The sequence below is a fragment of the Asparagus officinalis genome, chromosome 5, assembly GCF_001876935.1.
Source record: "Asparagus officinalis chromosome 5, Aspof.V1, whole genome shotgun sequence".
In the NCBI taxonomy this organism is placed as follows: domain Eukaryota; kingdom Viridiplantae; phylum Streptophyta; class Magnoliopsida; order Asparagales; family Asparagaceae; genus Asparagus; species Asparagus officinalis.
Window position 1 is genome coordinate 13,008,753 of NC_033798.1, and position 19,377 is coordinate 13,028,129.

Sequence of the window (19,377 nt, forward strand, 5' to 3'; positions counted from 1 at the left end):
ACGCCTCGTTTGGTACGCGGGAATGGACTCAAATGAGAATGGAATAGAAAAATGAATGAAATGGTTATTTACATTCTCTTGTTTGATGAATGCGTTTGTAGGATGAAGTTAAAATAAAAATCTCACTCTCATTCCCATGTTTGGTATCACTGGTTCATAAGTGAGAATAAATCTTATTTTCTAATAATGCACTTACAACAACATAGATTTTTAATGAGATAAAAATAAACATTAATGATAATAACTAAACAATTTTATTTATGCATATGTTATATTAATCTAGCTATGTTTTATACTAATGCACATGTTATCTCTCAAGTGTATGTTCTGTTTATATTTTTTAAACAATACTCACTGTTACTTAGTCTCAAAAAATTAAAGAAAAATAAATAGGAAGGAGATGAATAGAAAGGAGAGGTCGAATTCTTCTTGGCGATGAATAGAAATGAGAGGCCGAAATAATTTATTTCGGTGCAGCTTAAAAAAAGAAAAAAAATGTGATTCACTTGAAAATAATTTATTTTTATTGTCAATAGGGGTATAATTGAAAATTACGTAACTAATTTGATTCTCACTTGAATGAAAATGATCATTCCTTATCAATTCACTTAGGCCTCGTTTGGTACGCGGGAATGGGGTGGAATGGAATGGTCATTCTCACTTCTCATTCCTTCCTACCAAACACACCCTCTTTTTTAAAGTTGGAATGCTCATTCCCACTTCTCATCAATTCTCACTTTATGTGGGAATGAGCATTCCCAATGAAATGATAGGGAATGGGCATTCCCACTTAAATAAGAATCAATAAAATATATAATTTTAAAATACGTCCATTCTCACTTTATTTTATAAATTACACCCAAACGTGAGAATGAGAATGACTATTCCATTCTAACATTAATTCCATTCCATCCCTTCTTTCATTCCATTCTCATTTGAGTCCATTCCCACGTACCAAACGAGGCGTTAGAATGCTCATTTCCACAAAAGGTAGGAATGGGCATTCCCTGAGAATTGTCATTCCAACTTCTAAAAAATAGGTACGTTTGGTTTCGGGGAATGAGAAGTGAGAATGGTCATTCCATTCCACCTCATTCCCGCGAAACAAACGAGGCGTAAGGGTTTTAAAAGTTAGTCCTTCTTTAGTAATTTGATATTTGTCCCCTCGAGTTCTCATATGTTGATATTAGTCTCTAAAATCTTCATATTATGTTGAGATTAGTCTCTTCTATGATTAGTTTGGATTATAAATAAGAGGAATATTCCGTTATTTTTAATTCGCATCCATAAACTAACATTTTTGGACGCTCACTTAACAAATCCAAACCTATTAGTAACTCCCCCAAAATCCATACCCGTTTAGAACAAATCAAACGTGTTTTCCCTTTCTTTTTCTCCCCTCAGTTTATCAAGGGTCAAAGATTTTGATGCCCGTTGAGACTAATCTTTCGATTAGAGCTCAGCGCGTTTCTCATGGTTTTTAACCCTAACCCTGATAGAAGAACTTATATCAACACACAATGAAGATTTGAGAGAGTGATATTAAATATAAAGACTTGAGGGTCAAATATCAAATCACTAAAAGATTTAAAGGACTAATATCGAAAAAACCCCTCAAAATTCCCAAGAACTTTTAGTGTTTATAGAAGATGCTCGATAACTTTTACAGTTGCAGTAAATCCCCAGTGGGTTAGAAGTGTCAAAAAATACATATGTACCTATAATTATCCGAACCTATATCATTCATATGATTGCTATTGAGTTTTTGATTTGATTAATTGATTTAGGTTGATGATTCGGAAGCCTAATCTTAGGTTATTCTACTTCTGGAACATATTGATAGTCACTCTTGTATCATATAACGTATATGTTTGTATTTTTTTGTTTTTCGCATATTTATTCTGTTTTGTATATATTTCTTTAAGTTTTACTAGTCCTCGGAGGTGTTATCAATAAATATTCAAGAAAGATAAACAGATAAAGATATAATAAGTTTCTAGTAATTTGCCAAATTGATATTTTAATTAAACCCATTTTTGATAGCAGGGTATTTTAAATAATTCTGACTTCATTAAAGATATTTTAAATGTTACAAAAAGACAACAAGGCCCTTTTTTTCATCTAACGGCCAATTTTATAGTGAGGTTCCCTCGTATGCATGCATGTGATCATTTTATTTGAGTTGGTTTACTGAGACGGATAGATCTTAATTACATAGCATGGAGGGTTAGGAGGGTGATATAACTCAATGTTTAAAAAAGCAGAAGTGCCACGCGAAGCAGTAGACCCTTTTATGAAGTGAGGTGTAAACTTCATGTGTTTAATTATTTTAATTTAAAGTTATAAAAATTATGAACATGTAGTATATAGTCTGTACAATGATATATATATATTATATATATATATATATATATATATATATATATATATATATATATATATTATATATATATATAGTATTATATATATATATATTATATATATATATATATATATATATATATATTATATATACATATATATATATATCATTGTACAATGATATAACTTCAGTGTTTAAATTATTTAATTTAAAGTTAATAAAATTATGAAACATCGTAGTATATAGTGTATACAATGATATATATATATATATATATATATATATATAATATATATATATATATATTATATATATATATATATAATATATATATATATATATATAATATATTTACTATATATATTATATATATATATATATATATTATATATATAATATATATATATATATATCATGCTCTAATTGGTAAATAGGTATTAAGGAAGTGAAGTGTAGGAAAAATCATAATAAATTAAAATACATGCATAACACATATATTTTATTTACTCTCACATGATCAACTTAAACATACATATGGGATTTTTATGTTGGTCAAAACAATCTTTTTATATCCTCCTATCTTGTCTAAAGTGCGCACTTCAGAAGGAAAAGCGCTTTTAGGAGCACAAAGCACGCACTTCAATTATGTTTTAAGTGACATGACATAAACTTCAAGGGATAAATAGCCTCCCTCTTCAGATTTGAAGCATTTACCCATCAAAAAGTTACGAAGCGAGTTTCAGAGCATGTATCAAAAAAACTTTTTCAAACAATGATATAATTAACTCTGAAATCTCATTTCCTCCAAATTGGGAATTAGATTTAAATTGTGAAAGAAATTAGGCACAAATTTGAAATCTAATATCATAACTCTAACCCTATTTTAGTTTTCCCTTGCTCTCCAATTGCTTACTACATAAACTCTAATTTCAAATTTGCGCCTAATTTCTTTCACAATTTAAATCTAATTCCCAATTTTAAGTTTTCCAAATGCCTTCTTCGTATCAGTAAGTCCTTGCTAAGAAAAAAAAAGAAAAGAAAATTGACATCGCACATGAGAGAATATTATAGAAAATTGGTTTACGATTAAAAAAAGTTGCCTCTTTAGAATATTTAAAATACATTAATATAGTCATATCTATTTAAAATACCTTATTGTAAAAAAGGAATTCATTAAACTATCAATCTATTAATTTACGCAATAATTATTACATCTAAAGCTTTTGCAAAAATGATCGAATCGAATTGAATACTAAGGTGCTCATATTTGTATTTGTTTAAAATTACCGAATTCGAATGCGGACTCTAGCATTCATATATGAAGTTTTCCGAATTCGAACCCGAATACTTAGTATTTGATAAATATTCATGAATACTTATCGAATATCAAAGTATATTTATTCTGCTCAAGAATTTGATTTTCAAAAAGTATTTGAATTCAAAAATAAAAATTATTCCTTTATAATATATGATGTATATATATTTAAATCAAAATTTTCATTAGAAAATAGATTTAATATTATTTAAGTCTTAAATAAAAATTAAGTAGCAATGCTAAGTGTGTTAAAAACATGATATCATATGTGCAATAATACAAATAATAAGTGATCAAATTTTAAACGAATATTTGATAGACAAAAAAATTGAATATACGTCTGGTTAAATTCTATTCATTTGCAAACTTAAACACTAAAAATATTTATTTAGTGATAAATGAATTACAAAATCAAATATGATCGAATAGCTTATCGAATTATTTGTTAATTATTTGATCCATTTCCGCCGAGGCCGGACAAGACCCACAAACGGCCCAACTAATCTCAAGCCACTTTCCCCAAAAGCCCATTTATAAGTACCAACGGCAACGATTGCTCTCCGATCGATCGCTTTCTTCTCCTCCCATCAAGTTATTAGTCTCAAGTCGTCCAACTCTCACACGCGAGAAGAAATGGAAATTGAAGGAGGAGATGAACTCGATCGCCATGGCGAAAAAACCCTAGCTTCAGCCCGCAGCCATTGCTGCAGAGAACTGCAGCTCCAAGAATTTGCAGACAAGTACGTCATCAGGTCCCTCGATCCGGACTTCCCCGATCTCGCCTTCTCCGTTGACCGCTCCGACGGCGCCCTCCAGCAGTTGACCGGTGAGTCCTTCATCCCAATCTCCGTGCTTTTTTTTATTTTGATTCAAAGATTAGACCTTTCTCTATGTTGATCTGCTTGAGTTTTGCACTTGAAGAATTTGATGGAGGTCTCGTATATTGATAAATAATATCAAATTGTGGATGCAGGAACGGTTGATTTTGGAAATCCCAACAAGGTGTCTACAATTTATGGAGTGGCTGGGATAATAAGATTAATTGCAGGTACTTTCATCAGATTATTGGTTACTTACTGCATATTGAACTTGAAAAATTCCTCAAGGACCCAAAATATGGGACCAATAGGGGGGACAAGTGAGGTGTCCCCCTCCTATGGAAATCCCAACAAGGTGTCTACAATTTATGGAGTGGCTGGGATAATAAGATTAATTGCAGGTACTTTCATCAGATTATTGGTTACTTACTGCATATTGAACTTGAAAAATTCCTCAAGGACCCAAAATATGGGACCAATAGGGGGGACAAGTGAGGTGTCCCCCTCCTATTGGATAATGAGTTGGCCATCATTATTTTGGGTCCCTGTAGCAAAGCTCATTGAACTTCTATATAATGGGTAATTGTCGGTGGAGTGTTTATGATCATGCAAAACTCCCAAATGCTCCTATATATTGCAAGTTATGCAACATTTTAGCTTCTGTTGATAGTATTGAGCATGTTTCTGCTTTTCTAATACACCAAAACCTCATAGACAGCTCTCATATGAGTGTCCGACCCTGAATATGTCCTCTCCTATAAATGGTATTTTGGGGGTAAGTTTCACAAGCATACCATGAACTTTCGGGGTTTTGCAGGAAGCCCATCTAAACATTTTAAATTAGGTGAGATATATGAATTTTCAAAATGCCAGAAAATTGCTTGCATTATTGGAAATTGTGACTACAGATGTTAATGTGAAGGGTAGAAGGTCTAAACTTTCCCTGAAAAATGGGAGGTGTTGGGAGGGTAGCATAGAAAATATATTAAGCACAAAGGGTCAAAATTGTTCAAAGCTTTGCACGTGACAACCTAAACTAGCTGTCTTCGGTCATGGTATTTACTATTTAGTGAAAAAAAGGCAATAGTAGTGTTCTCTGATTTATGAAGTTTAAGAGGGTTTTGTGTAAAGCTCCCAAAGTTCATGGTAATTTTGTGTTATTAACCCTATTTTTAATCTTGGGCACTCGTGGAAAATTTCTTAGAAAAATGGTCTGAATTGAGGGAGGGAGGGAGGGAGGGCAAACGGTCGGGTAGAACAAGTATGGGTCGATAGAATGAGTACGAGGTGCATTTGGCAATACGCTTTCATTATATCATTTTTGGATTCTTCAGAAAGCTTTTTTGTGTCTGTTTTATTTTTTTTGCTTGCATTTTAATCTGAACTATTTTATTTTATTGCAGGAACTTATGTACTGGTTATCACTTCTCTGAAGGAAATTGGCACTTATCTAGGTTACTCTGTTTACCATGCAAAGTCTATGAGATTTTTATCCTGCAATGAAGCTTTGAGATATTCAACATCACAGGAAGTATGATATTCTTCTGATCACTTAATTTCTCATTTAAGTTTAAAATCCACAACCAAAGAGGAGAATATTTATGCTTTCACTGCTATGTGGATTGCTTGTTAGTCCTTTATTTTAACTTGGATAATGCTTATGCAGAAAAAGGATGAGGCTTACTTCATGTCTCTTTTGAGAACTGTGGAATCGACAACTGGATTATATTATTCTTATTCAATGGACTTAACGCTAAAGTGAGCGTCCTCATTCAGTTGCATACTGGAATAGTTCATGAGTTGATTATTTTAAAGTTTAAAGTTGAAAGTAATTTAAAACTTCTAGTCATACTTTCATGTGTGTGCGCGGGTGTGTTGCGTGTGTGCATGTAGATGCAAGTAACATAGAAGCAACCAATTAGGCACCTCCCTAGGCTGTTCCCCACAACATTACCTTGGATCAAGCTTTGGCAACTATATACAAATGCAACAGCTTGTTCAATGAGTTAAAGATTTTGCGAACGTGTTTAAGGATGTGTATCATGATGAATGGTGTAGATCATTCCTATTGTGACCTGCCATGCAAAAAGACGAGGTCAACTATTCAGAACTATCTAAAAGATTACTTCAAGTACAAATTTCTCATGTATGCGTGCAAGAGTGTGCGTGTGTGTGTGCGTGCGCATGCATGTAACTTAGAATAAGTGAATAACAATCATTGTTTGTTTTCTTTGTAGCCTACAGAGGGCATGCAAATTGACTGAAGAGAGGTTGCAAAAACCTCTATGGAAACAGGTCTGCGAAAGTATATTTTGTTCAGTGCTGGTATTTGGCATCATGTTTATTTTGAATTAAGAAATATATTATCAATTTCTGTGCTTTGCATTTCCCTAATAGATAAAGATTATATTAAATTCACTAGAGCTTTGGAAACAAACTGAAGCAATGAAACTGCTAATCACACGAGTCTAGTCTTCCTCCTTATGTTTGAGGATGATGCTAATTTATTGAGAGTCCATCTGGTTTAAGAAGTGAAAGGCAAAGAAAAACATTTCATTGAAAAGAAATATTACAAGATATGTCTAGTTTACTGGGAGGAAATCTCTTTTTGCCGTTGTTTGCATTGCTGAAGAAGGAAAAGAAAAATACTAAAGATATGAATAATGGTCTGACTTCCTCTTTCATTATGAAGGTTCCTATATCCAGAAAATAAGAAGCCAGAAGATTTTTCATAGATCATGGAAAACATATGATACTACATGTTTTCTAGGACATAAACAGTATAATCATTTTTTTCCAAGGAAAAGAACTGATTTTTCCAGATTATCTTTTACACTAACATTGCAGTTGTTTGTCTTAATATCAGTTCTTTGGCTTGTTCGTGTAAGGAATATAGTAATACCATGATAGTCCCTTTATCCTTTATTGTAATGCCAAACTTTTTTCTATGCATGAAGAGCTTGAGTAATTTGTGAAATTGTGATGAGAATTATTTTTTAATTGCCTTTCCATTATTTAATTCCGCAAAATTTAATGCAATTCCTTATTGTATATTCTCCTTCGAGACTCATACACACGCACACGCACACACATATATCTATGAGAGAAATGGGTATGCTTGGTACCAAGCACAAATTTTGTGCTTGGTAGTGATGTATCATATTCTTTTCCACTCATTCCAATTCTCAACCACTCCCCAACCCATGTGAATGTGAGTTCCGATTTCAATGAGTGGAGGGGAATATGCCACCTCACTACCAAGCACAAAAACTTGTGTTCGGTACCAAGCATACCCATCTCTCTCTCTATATGTATATAGAGAGAAATCTTATGTAAACTTAAGTGGATAGGAGCTAGTCATCCATTAACTTTTTTATCCATTGAGGCTGCCTTGGGATCTGTGAAAGATATGAAGAGTCTTTTGAGATTTGTGCATCTCTTGATGGCACAATTCTAAAGACAAGATGAGTGGATAAAAAGTTTGGTGGACAATGCCTCATATCCACTTAAGTTGACATAAGCTCATGTCTCTCTTTCTCTCTCTCTCTCTTTATATATATATATATATATATATAATATTGATATACTTAAGTATATATAATATACTTAGTATATATTAGTAGATGAGAGAGAGAGAGAGAGAGAGCGCGCAAAGACTTGTGTCAACCTTTCAAGTGTGGATGAACATAAAAGTTTCCAGCTAAACTTTTAAGCCCATTCATTGGATTGTCTAGGGATGCGCCTTGTGGGATTGGATGATAGAAATTATTTTTTATATGTTAATGATAATGTGTATATATACTAATCGAGCAGGGACAACTTCGTGTCAACTTAAGTGTGGATGAACAAAAAAGTTGTTCACGCCGGCGTAGCAAGAGAGGTCGCAATCTTATTAGACCACTCATGTATTGCCTTAGTGGATTCATTGTAGGTTGATATGGAAAATATTTTTATATAAATTAAATGAGGTGCTAGAAAGTTTGGTGGACTATCAAGACTTAAGTTGATAGGAGTTCTTTGCTCTCTCTGCAGATCGAATCATCTTCCTCCCGATCTAGTATAATGAGTCAGGCGGTCGGTGGGTATTTCTTGACTGATATAATATTAATATACGTATAGTAGGTTCGCGTAGGTTACTAATACTATAAGTACTAGTGAGTATATGTGGAGAGAGAGATGGGGAAGCGGTCTTGGTACTAAGTTGCTTAAAACAACTTGGTAGTGATGTGGCCTAATCTTGCCCCTACATCACACCTCGAAGATAGAGCCTCAACCACCATTCACAAACTCCAATGTAGATGTAGGGACAAGATTAGGCCACATCATTACCAAGTTGCTTGAAGCAACTTGGTACCAAGTTTCTCCATTTCTCTCTCTCTCTATATATATAGATATATACACACGCACATCACATTTCAGATGGTTACTTGAGTTTAGTGAGTGAGTAATTATTTCCTGTCTGTCCACTTGTTTACCTAGAATTATGACAATCCCTCCCTTGCACTTTTCTTTGGTCAGATTAGGCACTAGCTTAGATCGCAGGATGCTAGGTTGTAGTCCAGAGGCAATCTTGTTTCTCTAGGCTACGTTGCTGACATGTTTGGGTTATAATGCTAAACTATATACTTTTGACATGTTCTTCACTTGACGTTTTTAATTTATGAGTTGTATATATTACCTTTTTTCTGAATGAATATTTTGAGAGGAAACACATCAACCTCATCTATTATCCAATTTGAGAAAGGAATTAAATGCAACCTGATTTGACTCATGACTTCGAGAACTAAGTCCATCTTACTCGCCTTATGCATCATTGAAATTTTCCTGTCTTACCATCGTGGATGGAGACTTATACAAGGTTTTGAATATCAGATATCGGGGAATATCGGATGCCCAAAATTCATATTGGATTGCGGATAACGGAGGAATACCGAGGATATCTACTAATTATCGGAGTGACATATCTGATGATGTGTATTTATAATATAATGTCCAAAAATGTAATCTAAACATACTTGATGAAATGTAAGAATACAAAAATGCAAATAATATTTGTTTAGGATCACTAATCTATGTTTTAGAGCAAATAATCGTCCAAATTGACATTGCTAAATTCAGCCAATTTTTTTAGGACCACATGTCTCTTGATATATTGGAAAAATCATGGTATATTACTCAAAAATTGCCAATCGGTATATTGCTTTGCTAGAAACCATCTAAAAGGACATTTCAGATAACATATCAGCTAAGATATCAGCCATGTCCGTGATATATCGCCCAATATTGTCAAAAAGCAGTAAAGGATATTAAGACCATATCGTGTGCAGAAAGGCTTATAAAAGGATATAGGGCCATATTGGGGATATTTAAAACAATGGACCTGTACCAATTTCCTAAATTTTGATTAGATTTGACATCTGATATGATGGGTCTTGTCTTCTTGTTTGAGTTAGTTAGACATGGGTATTCCTTAATTACCAGTGCGATTCTAGTTTATGACTAAAAATGTTATTTGACTTGAAGTTGAACTCTGAGTAGATAAATTTCATTTTCTTCACATGTGGCATTAAAATGTTTAATTGGCAAAAAAGAATCACATCTCTGCATTATACTTCCTTTTCTGAGTATGGTCCAGTTGTTGAACAACATTGTATCCTATGTTACCCGGGTACTTCTATATTGAAGCCGTACCCGTACCGGACACGTACCCGACACTTTCCCGTACCCAAACTTCATGGACACTTCTCGAATATATGCATGCATTTATTACAACATGTACTCAATTATACGATATATGTGTTAATTTAAAACACTTGTCAAATTTCCTGGACGTAGAGCTTACACTTCACATCCGTCTTTTGAAACTAATGAGATACGGGTCGGGTTCGTTTCAGTCCATACCCAAGTTCAAAACTATATAGTTAATGGGTCGTTTAGATCTCTAGTAAAAAAATGAGTAATTTACAATTCATGATAATTAATATGATAAAAGAAACTCAAAAATGTAATTGGAATTTTAATTCTAATGACACATGAAGCGGGAAAAAATTATCTCATGTACATTATTAATTCAATATGTATATGTAGCCGTGTCCCCGTACCCTACATTTTACAGTTTTGTCGTGTCCCTTACTCGTACCCGCACCCGTACCAGTACCCGTGCCTGTTTCCATGCAACTTAGATTGTACCAGACCTTAAGGCTTGAGAAAGCATTTGGAAAGTGGATTATGAAAAGTTTGAAGAATAAAAAACATTTAACATTATGCTTAGAGCGATCTTACAAATGGAATGGTTCCAAACTTTCATTTTAGAATTAGATGTCACTTTCTCACATCTGTTATAAACTTATCATCATTTCTTTTTTTCCCTTTTTGATTCTTCCTAATATTGAGGTATTGAAAAATTCATCTACTCATGCACGTTTCATTTGTTGCTGTTTACACGCACTCTCAGGCACATGCACGCCACACACACATACACAATTATGTACACTCAACTATGTGTACTCTTTTTACATGAAATAAACACACGCGCACACAAAGATGCACGTGCGTTCAGACATTTCTATATACTCTTGCATGACAGTTTACATGAAATAAACTTGCTTCGCTGAGTTTACATGAAATAAACTTGCTTCGCTGAATATTTTTGCGAATATTGCATGTAGATATCTCTCTTTTCTCTTACATCATCAAGAGAAAGATGGTAGAAACTAGATTAACTTTCTATTTTCACATTCTGGATGCGTAACAGAGAGTAACTTCGCAGAAAACATGACCTCTTTCGTGTAAACACGAGCACACATTCTCTCAAATATGGTTTTGTAGGATCTACCCCCATTGGGTCAATTGGCTCCTCAAAAATGTTCGATGAGCAGTAGCATCATAGGGTGGAGACGGATGACTTGTTGGCATTTCTGTCTTATAATTATGAAAACAAAATTTTTTCCCACTTGTGATGTGCTTTTATTGAAAATCTGTCTTGTTTATGTAATGAGCTCATTTAAATTGTCAGATTGTTACACATGTTTTTCAATGTTTTATTCTTCTCCCAGGCTGACCCCCGCTTTGTTTGGAACCGGAGCTTGTTGGAGGAGCTTATTGAGGCAAAGGTTATTTTCGTCTTGTTTGCTTCAGATGTTTTTGATTGATGTAAACTGGACGCTTTAATATCATTAATATTAATCTTGGCCTTCTTGTTGATGCAGCTTGATGCTTTTGTGCTTCCTATGATACAAGGAAATATCCTCAGTTGGTCTATAAATTTCTGAAATAATGTTAATTTTCCGTATTTTTTTATTTGTGTATCTGTAGATTATGCATTGGTTTGCACTTTAAGTGTGTTAATGAATTTGCAGGATGCATTCAGGTACAGTAATTTTTTGGTTGCAAAATTTGTGTTGGTTCTCAAAGATGTCTTCACATGGCTTAACAATGGCACCTTATGGTTTAGCTTATTTTAGGATAATTTTTTTTGCTGGATTCCTTAACAGAAGCCTACGCTTTCAGACTGTACAATTCACCATTAAAAATTCACCTGCCAAATTGACATTGATCTCACGCAGGTGTAATCGGCGTTTAGGTAATATAATTTCATGTAGTTTATCTATTTTTTGTGATGCAACTAAAGCAATTAAAACTATTTCAGCAACCGGGTTAGAACAATAATAAATGTTAGAACTGTTTTAATGTCAAATAATTCAGGAACAAGAATGTGGAGAAGAGGAGCTAATCTTGAAGGCGCTACAGCTAATTTCATAGAAACGGAACAATTATTTGAGTTTGAAAAATTTACGTCCTCATTTTTACAGGTGACTATTTCATATAATGGAATATTCTGATATGGAAATGATACTCATCACATTTTCTTGTCTTCATTTAAGAGGTTTGTTTCTGATAAATCTATAGATATATGACATTATATGATTATCATTTGGCTAATTATTTGGTCAAGAGCAACCTAGTGAAAGGTTGTTCTTGTGAATCCAGCATATATCCAATGAGTTTTACCAAATTACGGCAGCAGGCTGAAACATGTTTTCTATATTTGAAAATTAAAGTATAATCTCGTACATAAAGCCTTTCTTCTTCATCTAATAACATTGGGAAAGAAAATGTCATTGCATTTGGCGCTATGACTTATACTGTTCCTTAATGGCTCCATTAATTATAATCTCATCTCTTTTCCTATTTGGCACTATAGTAGTCTCCATTGCTCATGGATGCAAAACAAGGATCTATAAAATTGGTGCTGAATAGGAGGGAGCAAAGAATAAGGAAATGTTTTGATTTTTCTAAAAAAACTAAATAGAAAATATTTCGACAAGTAGTTGGAGAAAATTGTAATTTTTTTGTCTAGTGGATATCATGAGTTTTATTTGTTTTACTGTTTCCTTACCTGTCTCATCCTTTTGATGAATTCCATGACTCAACAACAACATGCGAATTCCTTATCATACTAAATTGTACGTGGAAGAAATTTGGGCATAATTGGTGCAATTTTTTATTAACTAGAGAAAAGAAGACACTCTCATACACAGGGGGACTCTCTTGGGTTTATATCTTGTATGAAATGGCTTGGATTATAATTCCAAGTGTTGAAATTTCTAATACATTGATGTACTCAAGCATTGTTTTATATACATACTGGCATATGTTCCTTCAATTGTTTAAGTATCTCATCCAATTTTTTAGATTCGAGGTTCCATTCCTCTTTTGTGGGAGCAGATTGTGGATCTGAGTTACAAACCACGACTTAATATAATAAACCATGAAGAAACGGTAAGAATATTTTAAATGCCAGAAAAGAATTAGTTCTTTACGATGTTTTCTATAAACTAATATTATATCTAATTGTTGTAGCCGAAGGTTGTCGAACGCCATTTTCATGATCTCTTGCAAAGATATGGAGAGACAGTTGTGCTTGACCTGACTGATAACGTAAGTTTTCTATTTATGTGCACACAAATACACACACAAATGCATACATTCACTCATTCTGCCATGTAAATGCATTCTCATATTTCCTAGATACAACATAGACATTAAATAGTGACTTCATTTGATAACCGGGATGTACAATGTTCTGAATTTCATTGCTCAAATTTCATTACCAATAACTCCCAATTCACATGCTTTGAAAATTGATTTTGTTTTGTTTACTCTAAAGTTATCGATAACAATATTGGTCTTTGATGATAACAACTCATCTCCACTTCAGTTTCATGCTTTGTCCTGAGATATTGAAAATCTATTTCGGCTGTTTACTTGCATCTATATTATTAATCAATGTTGATCAAATGTTAATGTTCTCTAGGTTAAAAAATTAGGTAATTATACCTGTCACCATTAAAAGATTAAAACTAGGAAATTCCTTATAAGATTTCTCACTTGATGCTACGAACACTAAGTGCATTCTTATTCTCAGCCTAAAACCCTCTATCAGTTACATATTTCTCTTGTATCTTAGCAAAGATGAAGACTAAAAAATTTCTTAATCTCTTTCTAATTTAATAAGGCTAAGAAACTTATGAAATCATTTTGATCAAGCTAGTGCAAGAATGACCCTGTTGATTATTTTTCCAAGTCTTCTTCTTTTGCATCGCCTCATTTGTCTCTTTACATTACTTAACTGAACATTCTCCATTTTCCAACTTCGACAGTTTAGTTTTGATCCTTCCAAATGCAATTTCCTATAAAGCATGTATCCCCTTTCCCCTTTTTTTTGGAGTATGTTGAAGTTCAGAAGAGTTTTAGGCTTCCTTGCCTATATGAGAACCTTTCAATCTATGTCTGGGAGATCACAAAGTATAGATGAGCTTGTTAAAATAACTAAAAAATTTGGCACTGAATAGTTACCCAAGATAAAGCTTTGCTTGAAGGCAAATAGGAGAATTGGTAGGGAGAGGTATCAGATTGATTTTGAAGGTAAGAAAGAAGAATATTTAGATATTGATTCTGAGGAGAAATTTGGGAGGACGGATACATAATAATAATCTGGTTTAACTTGCAGGAAGTGTTTTCTTGTTTTGACTTTTTCAAAAGATTCAGTATGGTCCGTAGATCCTAATATTTCTACTTATGGATTGCCATGAAAATTTTAAAGAGATGAGTAATCGAGACCATATAGCAATAATGAAGTTCCAATATTGGGAGGATCTTCTTTATGTGTATGTGGCGAGGGAAGAAGAGAAATGAAGCTTGTTTGAATCGTATTGTGCACAAGTTTTGTTTTCTATAATAATAATAAATAAATAAAAACACAAAACACAATGATGCATGGGACAAGAACAAATATATTCTTGCATACCCAAGTAAGCTTTCTCTTGTATCATCATCATTCTAAATTGAGATGTATCATATTGTCACAGCATGGTGATGAAGGTCAGCTAAGTCGTGCCTTTGCTACTGAGGTGGAGAAGCTTCCACATGTAAGGTATCATCATTATTTATTTACAAAAGATGAACTTATTTGGGACGATCAATTCATATATAACTTTTAGCACTATGTACGCTTTTCCTTTAATTGTAAGTACCTTTGTAAGGGTTGCACATCATCACTGTATGGTGAGAGCTCGGCCAGAGTTCTGTAGTGTAGTACGAGAGGCGTATAACCATCAGAAAAATATAAGAGTTGCTCACATTAAGTTGACCTCCTATGGAACTCTATAATCCATGGCATGCATGACTTGATCCTAACCTAACATGAAAATAGAATGCATGTTTTCCTTTGTTTTTGGCTCGGAATAGATTTAACCCTTGATAAGTTGTATATATTATATTAAATAGATAACAATGAGTAAGCGACCTTGACTTATACGATCGGAATTAGGATTTTGTTTATAAATTATCACATAGACTCATATGGTCCGACCTTACCCGAACACCACACATAACAGGAGCATCGTACATTAGCCCTTTATTTTAAACCATATTTAACCAAAATATAAGAATAGGCAGTTAGATTTTTTATACTTGGAAGTTATAATGTTCCCAAACTTCAAGCAATTTGGAACCATGTCCTGTCTAATGATCTTTTACCCAAAAGCACAGCCTCTATCTTCTCCTTTGATCTTGCCTCTCACTGCCCTTCCTTATCTTTTGTTATTTCCCACCATTTCACTAGCATATTTTGTCATATTCAGGATCTTTTGGTGAAGGAAGTATATCACTGAGGTATCCACTCTATTCTACTTTTTTAACTACTTATCGGTCTTCCTTATCGAAAGTGCTTATCCATCATCAGTGCATTCATAGTTATTCAACACGGTTGAATACCTTCAACCTACTGCTATGGTCTATGCCTACTGTTGCCTTCAAACTTGTTGCACTTCAAAACTACTTTTGTCTTCCATCAGCATCCATTTCTCAGTGCAGCTGTAGCCTGTAAAGGTTAAAGATGTCAAACAATTAAAATGTATAATCTCGCTTCGCCTTAGTTCACATGTCCTGGCCGCATATGATTGTCCACATGAAAAGCTTACTCTTTAATCAAATGAATAAAAAAAGTGTACAAAGTGGCTAACTATTTATACTGAAGATCCCCAAGAGAATTTATGGATAGGCCATCTAGATATTTTTGGAGGTTGTGATTCTCTTGTTCTGGGTTGTTCCTATTTAAATTAGTCCCTTATTCTCATCACATGCAGTGTATTCTTTGTATAAGACTAGATTGTTGCTGCTGCTTGTTTATTACACTTAGATAAATCATATTGACTGTGAAATTGTTGATATCTGAATTACCAACATCTTGCTTGTAGGGATACTTACCAGTAAATTAGTGGGTGACTGACACAACTTTGTTCTAACATAGTGGCTCACATGATTGGTTGACAGATACGTATCATTTGACTTCCATCACATCTGTGGCAAAGGGAATTTTGATAATCTACAACTTCTTTACGAGCAAATATCTGAAACTGTTGAAAATCAAGGGTAATCAAATGAAGAATCATTTATGACTGTTGTACATGTATGCTTCAGCAGCTTTTATCATGTTTTATTGTATTCAACTATAATAGTTGCAAGTGAAATCTTCTTGATTGATTTTGTGCCAGCTGAGCAGATATTTTCTTACCAATGATGTCGGGAACATCGTATTGGAACAAAATGGAATTATTAGGTCTAATTGCATCGACTGTCTGGATCGGACAAATGTTACACAGGTTTGTTCCTTCACAATGTTCACGTTATTAGAAAAGACACCTTTGTTTTATTCTTGAATTCACTTTCTATAAGTTTCCCCACTTGTCAGGACATAAAACATATAGTCTTATGTTTTGATTGCTTGCTTTATTTCTTTATGAAGAGAATATATTAACAGATTGTGAATTTCTAAAGATTTATTTTAGAATTTCACTCAAAAAAAATTGTTTCTCAGTGTCTCTTCTTGCTTGTATCTTTATCTCCCTGTTATCCCATCTATCCTTCTTCTTTCAACTTACCTTTTGATTGCTTGATTTATTTCTTAGGAAATGTGTTTTGGCTGAATTTTCACAATTTTTAGAAATTCATAATCTGCTAACGCATAATTTTTTTCGTCATGGTCTCTTCGTTGATACCCCCCCTTCACATTATCCTCATTTATACCCCCTTCACATTATCCCATCTTACCATCCGAGCTTCACTCTTCCTAGTCTATGGAATTTGGAGCAACATTTGTTAGTTGTACAAATTTTAACTGCATGACCTAGGTCTAGTTATCCCCTCCTGGCAGAGAAGGTCTATATGGGGTTCTCTCTTGATGGATGCCTTTCTTGAGGAATGTAACACTTGCCTTTCTCGGGAATATAACACGATCTCATGGGGGGATTACATAAAGTTTACTGGTGATTGTCGAAACATGGTCAATTTTTATGGATTATATAAAGCTCACAAGCGATTGTGGAATCATGGGTAATCTTTATGGAGCTTTCTCAACTTCAAGCCATGTTTCATAGAAAGCCCGCTTAAACCTAAAAGCCCACCAGCCTACCATTGATGATGCTGATATTATATAAACATTTTTTTAGATGACCTCGGCATCCAAAAGATAATGAATCTTCATGACAACAAATTTAAATATATTATTGATTTATCATGTTTCATTTCCCAGTGAACTTCTTTCAGAAATTTTAAATAATATATTATCTCTCTGTTCTATTTCTTGCTTTCTTAGAGTTATCTGGCTTGGAAATCATTAAATTCTCAAGTACAGAAAATGGGGGCATTTTCCTCAATCGATTGCATATCTATGCATCCTGACATTTATGAAAGATTTAAAATATGTAAGATTTTCTTCTCAAAGCTTATTAGCGTCATTAACAAAAAAAAGATGTTGGATTATCCAAATATGAGATGCTGTTGTTTATATATTCCAGTATGGGCTGAACATGGAGATGAAATAAGCTTAGAGTATGCTGGTACTCATGCTCTGAAAGGTGATCTAGTGAGGTACTTATGAGGCATTTTTAAGATAACTTTTATGAGAGAAAATACCCGGTTGGTATTCATACTGCTAAATAATTTCATGCCTGCACACTGCTCAGATATGGGAGGCAGACTGTATCAGGGTTGATAAAGGATGGGATGACTGCTCTTTCACGATATTATATGAACAACTTTCAAGATGGGATTCGGCAAGTATGTCACTTTATGTTGCCTTTATTTTGGTTGATTCTGGCTATTTTACATCTTGCTGATTTTACGGTGATGTGACCAACTCTAGTGATAAAATGCTTTCAGGATGCATTAGATCTCATTAGTGGTCATTATAGCATCAGAAGAGATGGACCTTCTCCTTTCCAGCTGAATGGATTTGAAACGTTTTCAGTAAGTGATATATGTGACCCTTTGCGGCATTTTTTTTCTTTCTAATGTGTGATTCATTTTCTTCATAAATCATACGTGCTATCTTCTGCTTGGACACACTTCTGACATTCAGTTTTATTGGGAAAATATCTTGCAGTATCTTCCAGTAGCCTCAGTGCTAGTAGTTGGAAGTCTCACTGTGACAACATTGACATTGAATCAAGGTATTCTTCTATTTTGAAGGAAACTGGATAAATTTCATAAAACTATAATGATTCTCGGGGTGTTGTGCAAAACTACCATAAACTATTTTCATTAGAGAAAACTACCAGGACTTTCTAAAAACTGCAGAAAGATACCGAAACTTGTTAACAGATTTAGCGTATTGGAGAAGAAGTCTGAATTACACATCTACCTAACCTAACCTAAAAGAAGGTAAAATTGTCCGAAACATATCACATGCAAAGCATGTCTAACTTTCCTTAATTAATAACAGCATTATACTGAAGTGAAAAAAGAGTTCATGGTAGTTTTCTCTAACAAAGCACTATGGTATTTTAATCTCTGTAGTTTTGTGAAATTTACTCAGGAAAAAAAACGTACTTGATTGCGGTCAGTATACTTTTGCTTGTTACCAAATTACCACTGCTAATGCTGTGTTACTTTCTTACATTTTATCAATAGCGAGCCGCAACGCACAACATTTTGTTTCTTCAGTACTCTGGGCTGGTTTGGCTGCTGGCGTAATGGCCGTCATAAAAGCTAATGGGAAGCAGTTCTGCTCCAGGCCACGCTTGTGTGGCCTTTTGTAATTTATGGTGTTTGCATATTATTAATCCATGTTTGTTCTCAAAATAAATAATTAGTTTGTAGATATCCCTAGGGGCTGAAAACTGTCATGTCTTTTACTCAGCTTTGGCCGGTGACTTATCGTATCATCTCCTTGTATCTATAAAGCCAAACTACTTTTGAACTTCATCGAGGAATGAAAGCGTGAGTTCCTTTATTGTGAATTCTTATTGAATTTATGAGTCATCAAGGACCTCACATTTCTGTTTCTTGTAGTATTAAAGTAGGTCGTGATTTGTAGTTTA

At 33.7% G+C, this 19,377-nt stretch overlaps 1 protein-coding gene across 1 annotated transcript; it reads left to right on the forward strand.

Annotated features, from left to right (window-relative positions):
• LOC109842787 (phosphoinositide phosphatase SAC8) lies at window positions 4,083–19,377 on the forward strand. Its single transcript, XM_020411668.1, has 20 exons — window positions 4,083–4,503; window positions 4,651–4,725; window positions 5,899–6,026; window positions 6,162–6,253; window positions 6,733–6,790; window positions 11,551–11,607; window positions 11,704–11,737; window positions 11,997–12,077; window positions 12,200–12,306; window positions 13,190–13,276; window positions 13,358–13,435; window positions 14,866–14,930; window positions 16,331–16,429; window positions 16,560–16,659; window positions 17,652–17,760; window positions 17,854–17,926; window positions 18,022–18,115; window positions 18,218–18,304; window positions 18,441–18,507; window positions 18,968–19,377. Exons 1-20 carry the CDS (start codon window positions 4,311–4,313, stop codon window positions 19,093–19,095), a joined length of 1,812 nt encoding a protein of 603 aa, XP_020267257.1. The 5' UTR covers window positions 4,083–4,310; the 3' UTR covers window positions 19,096–19,377.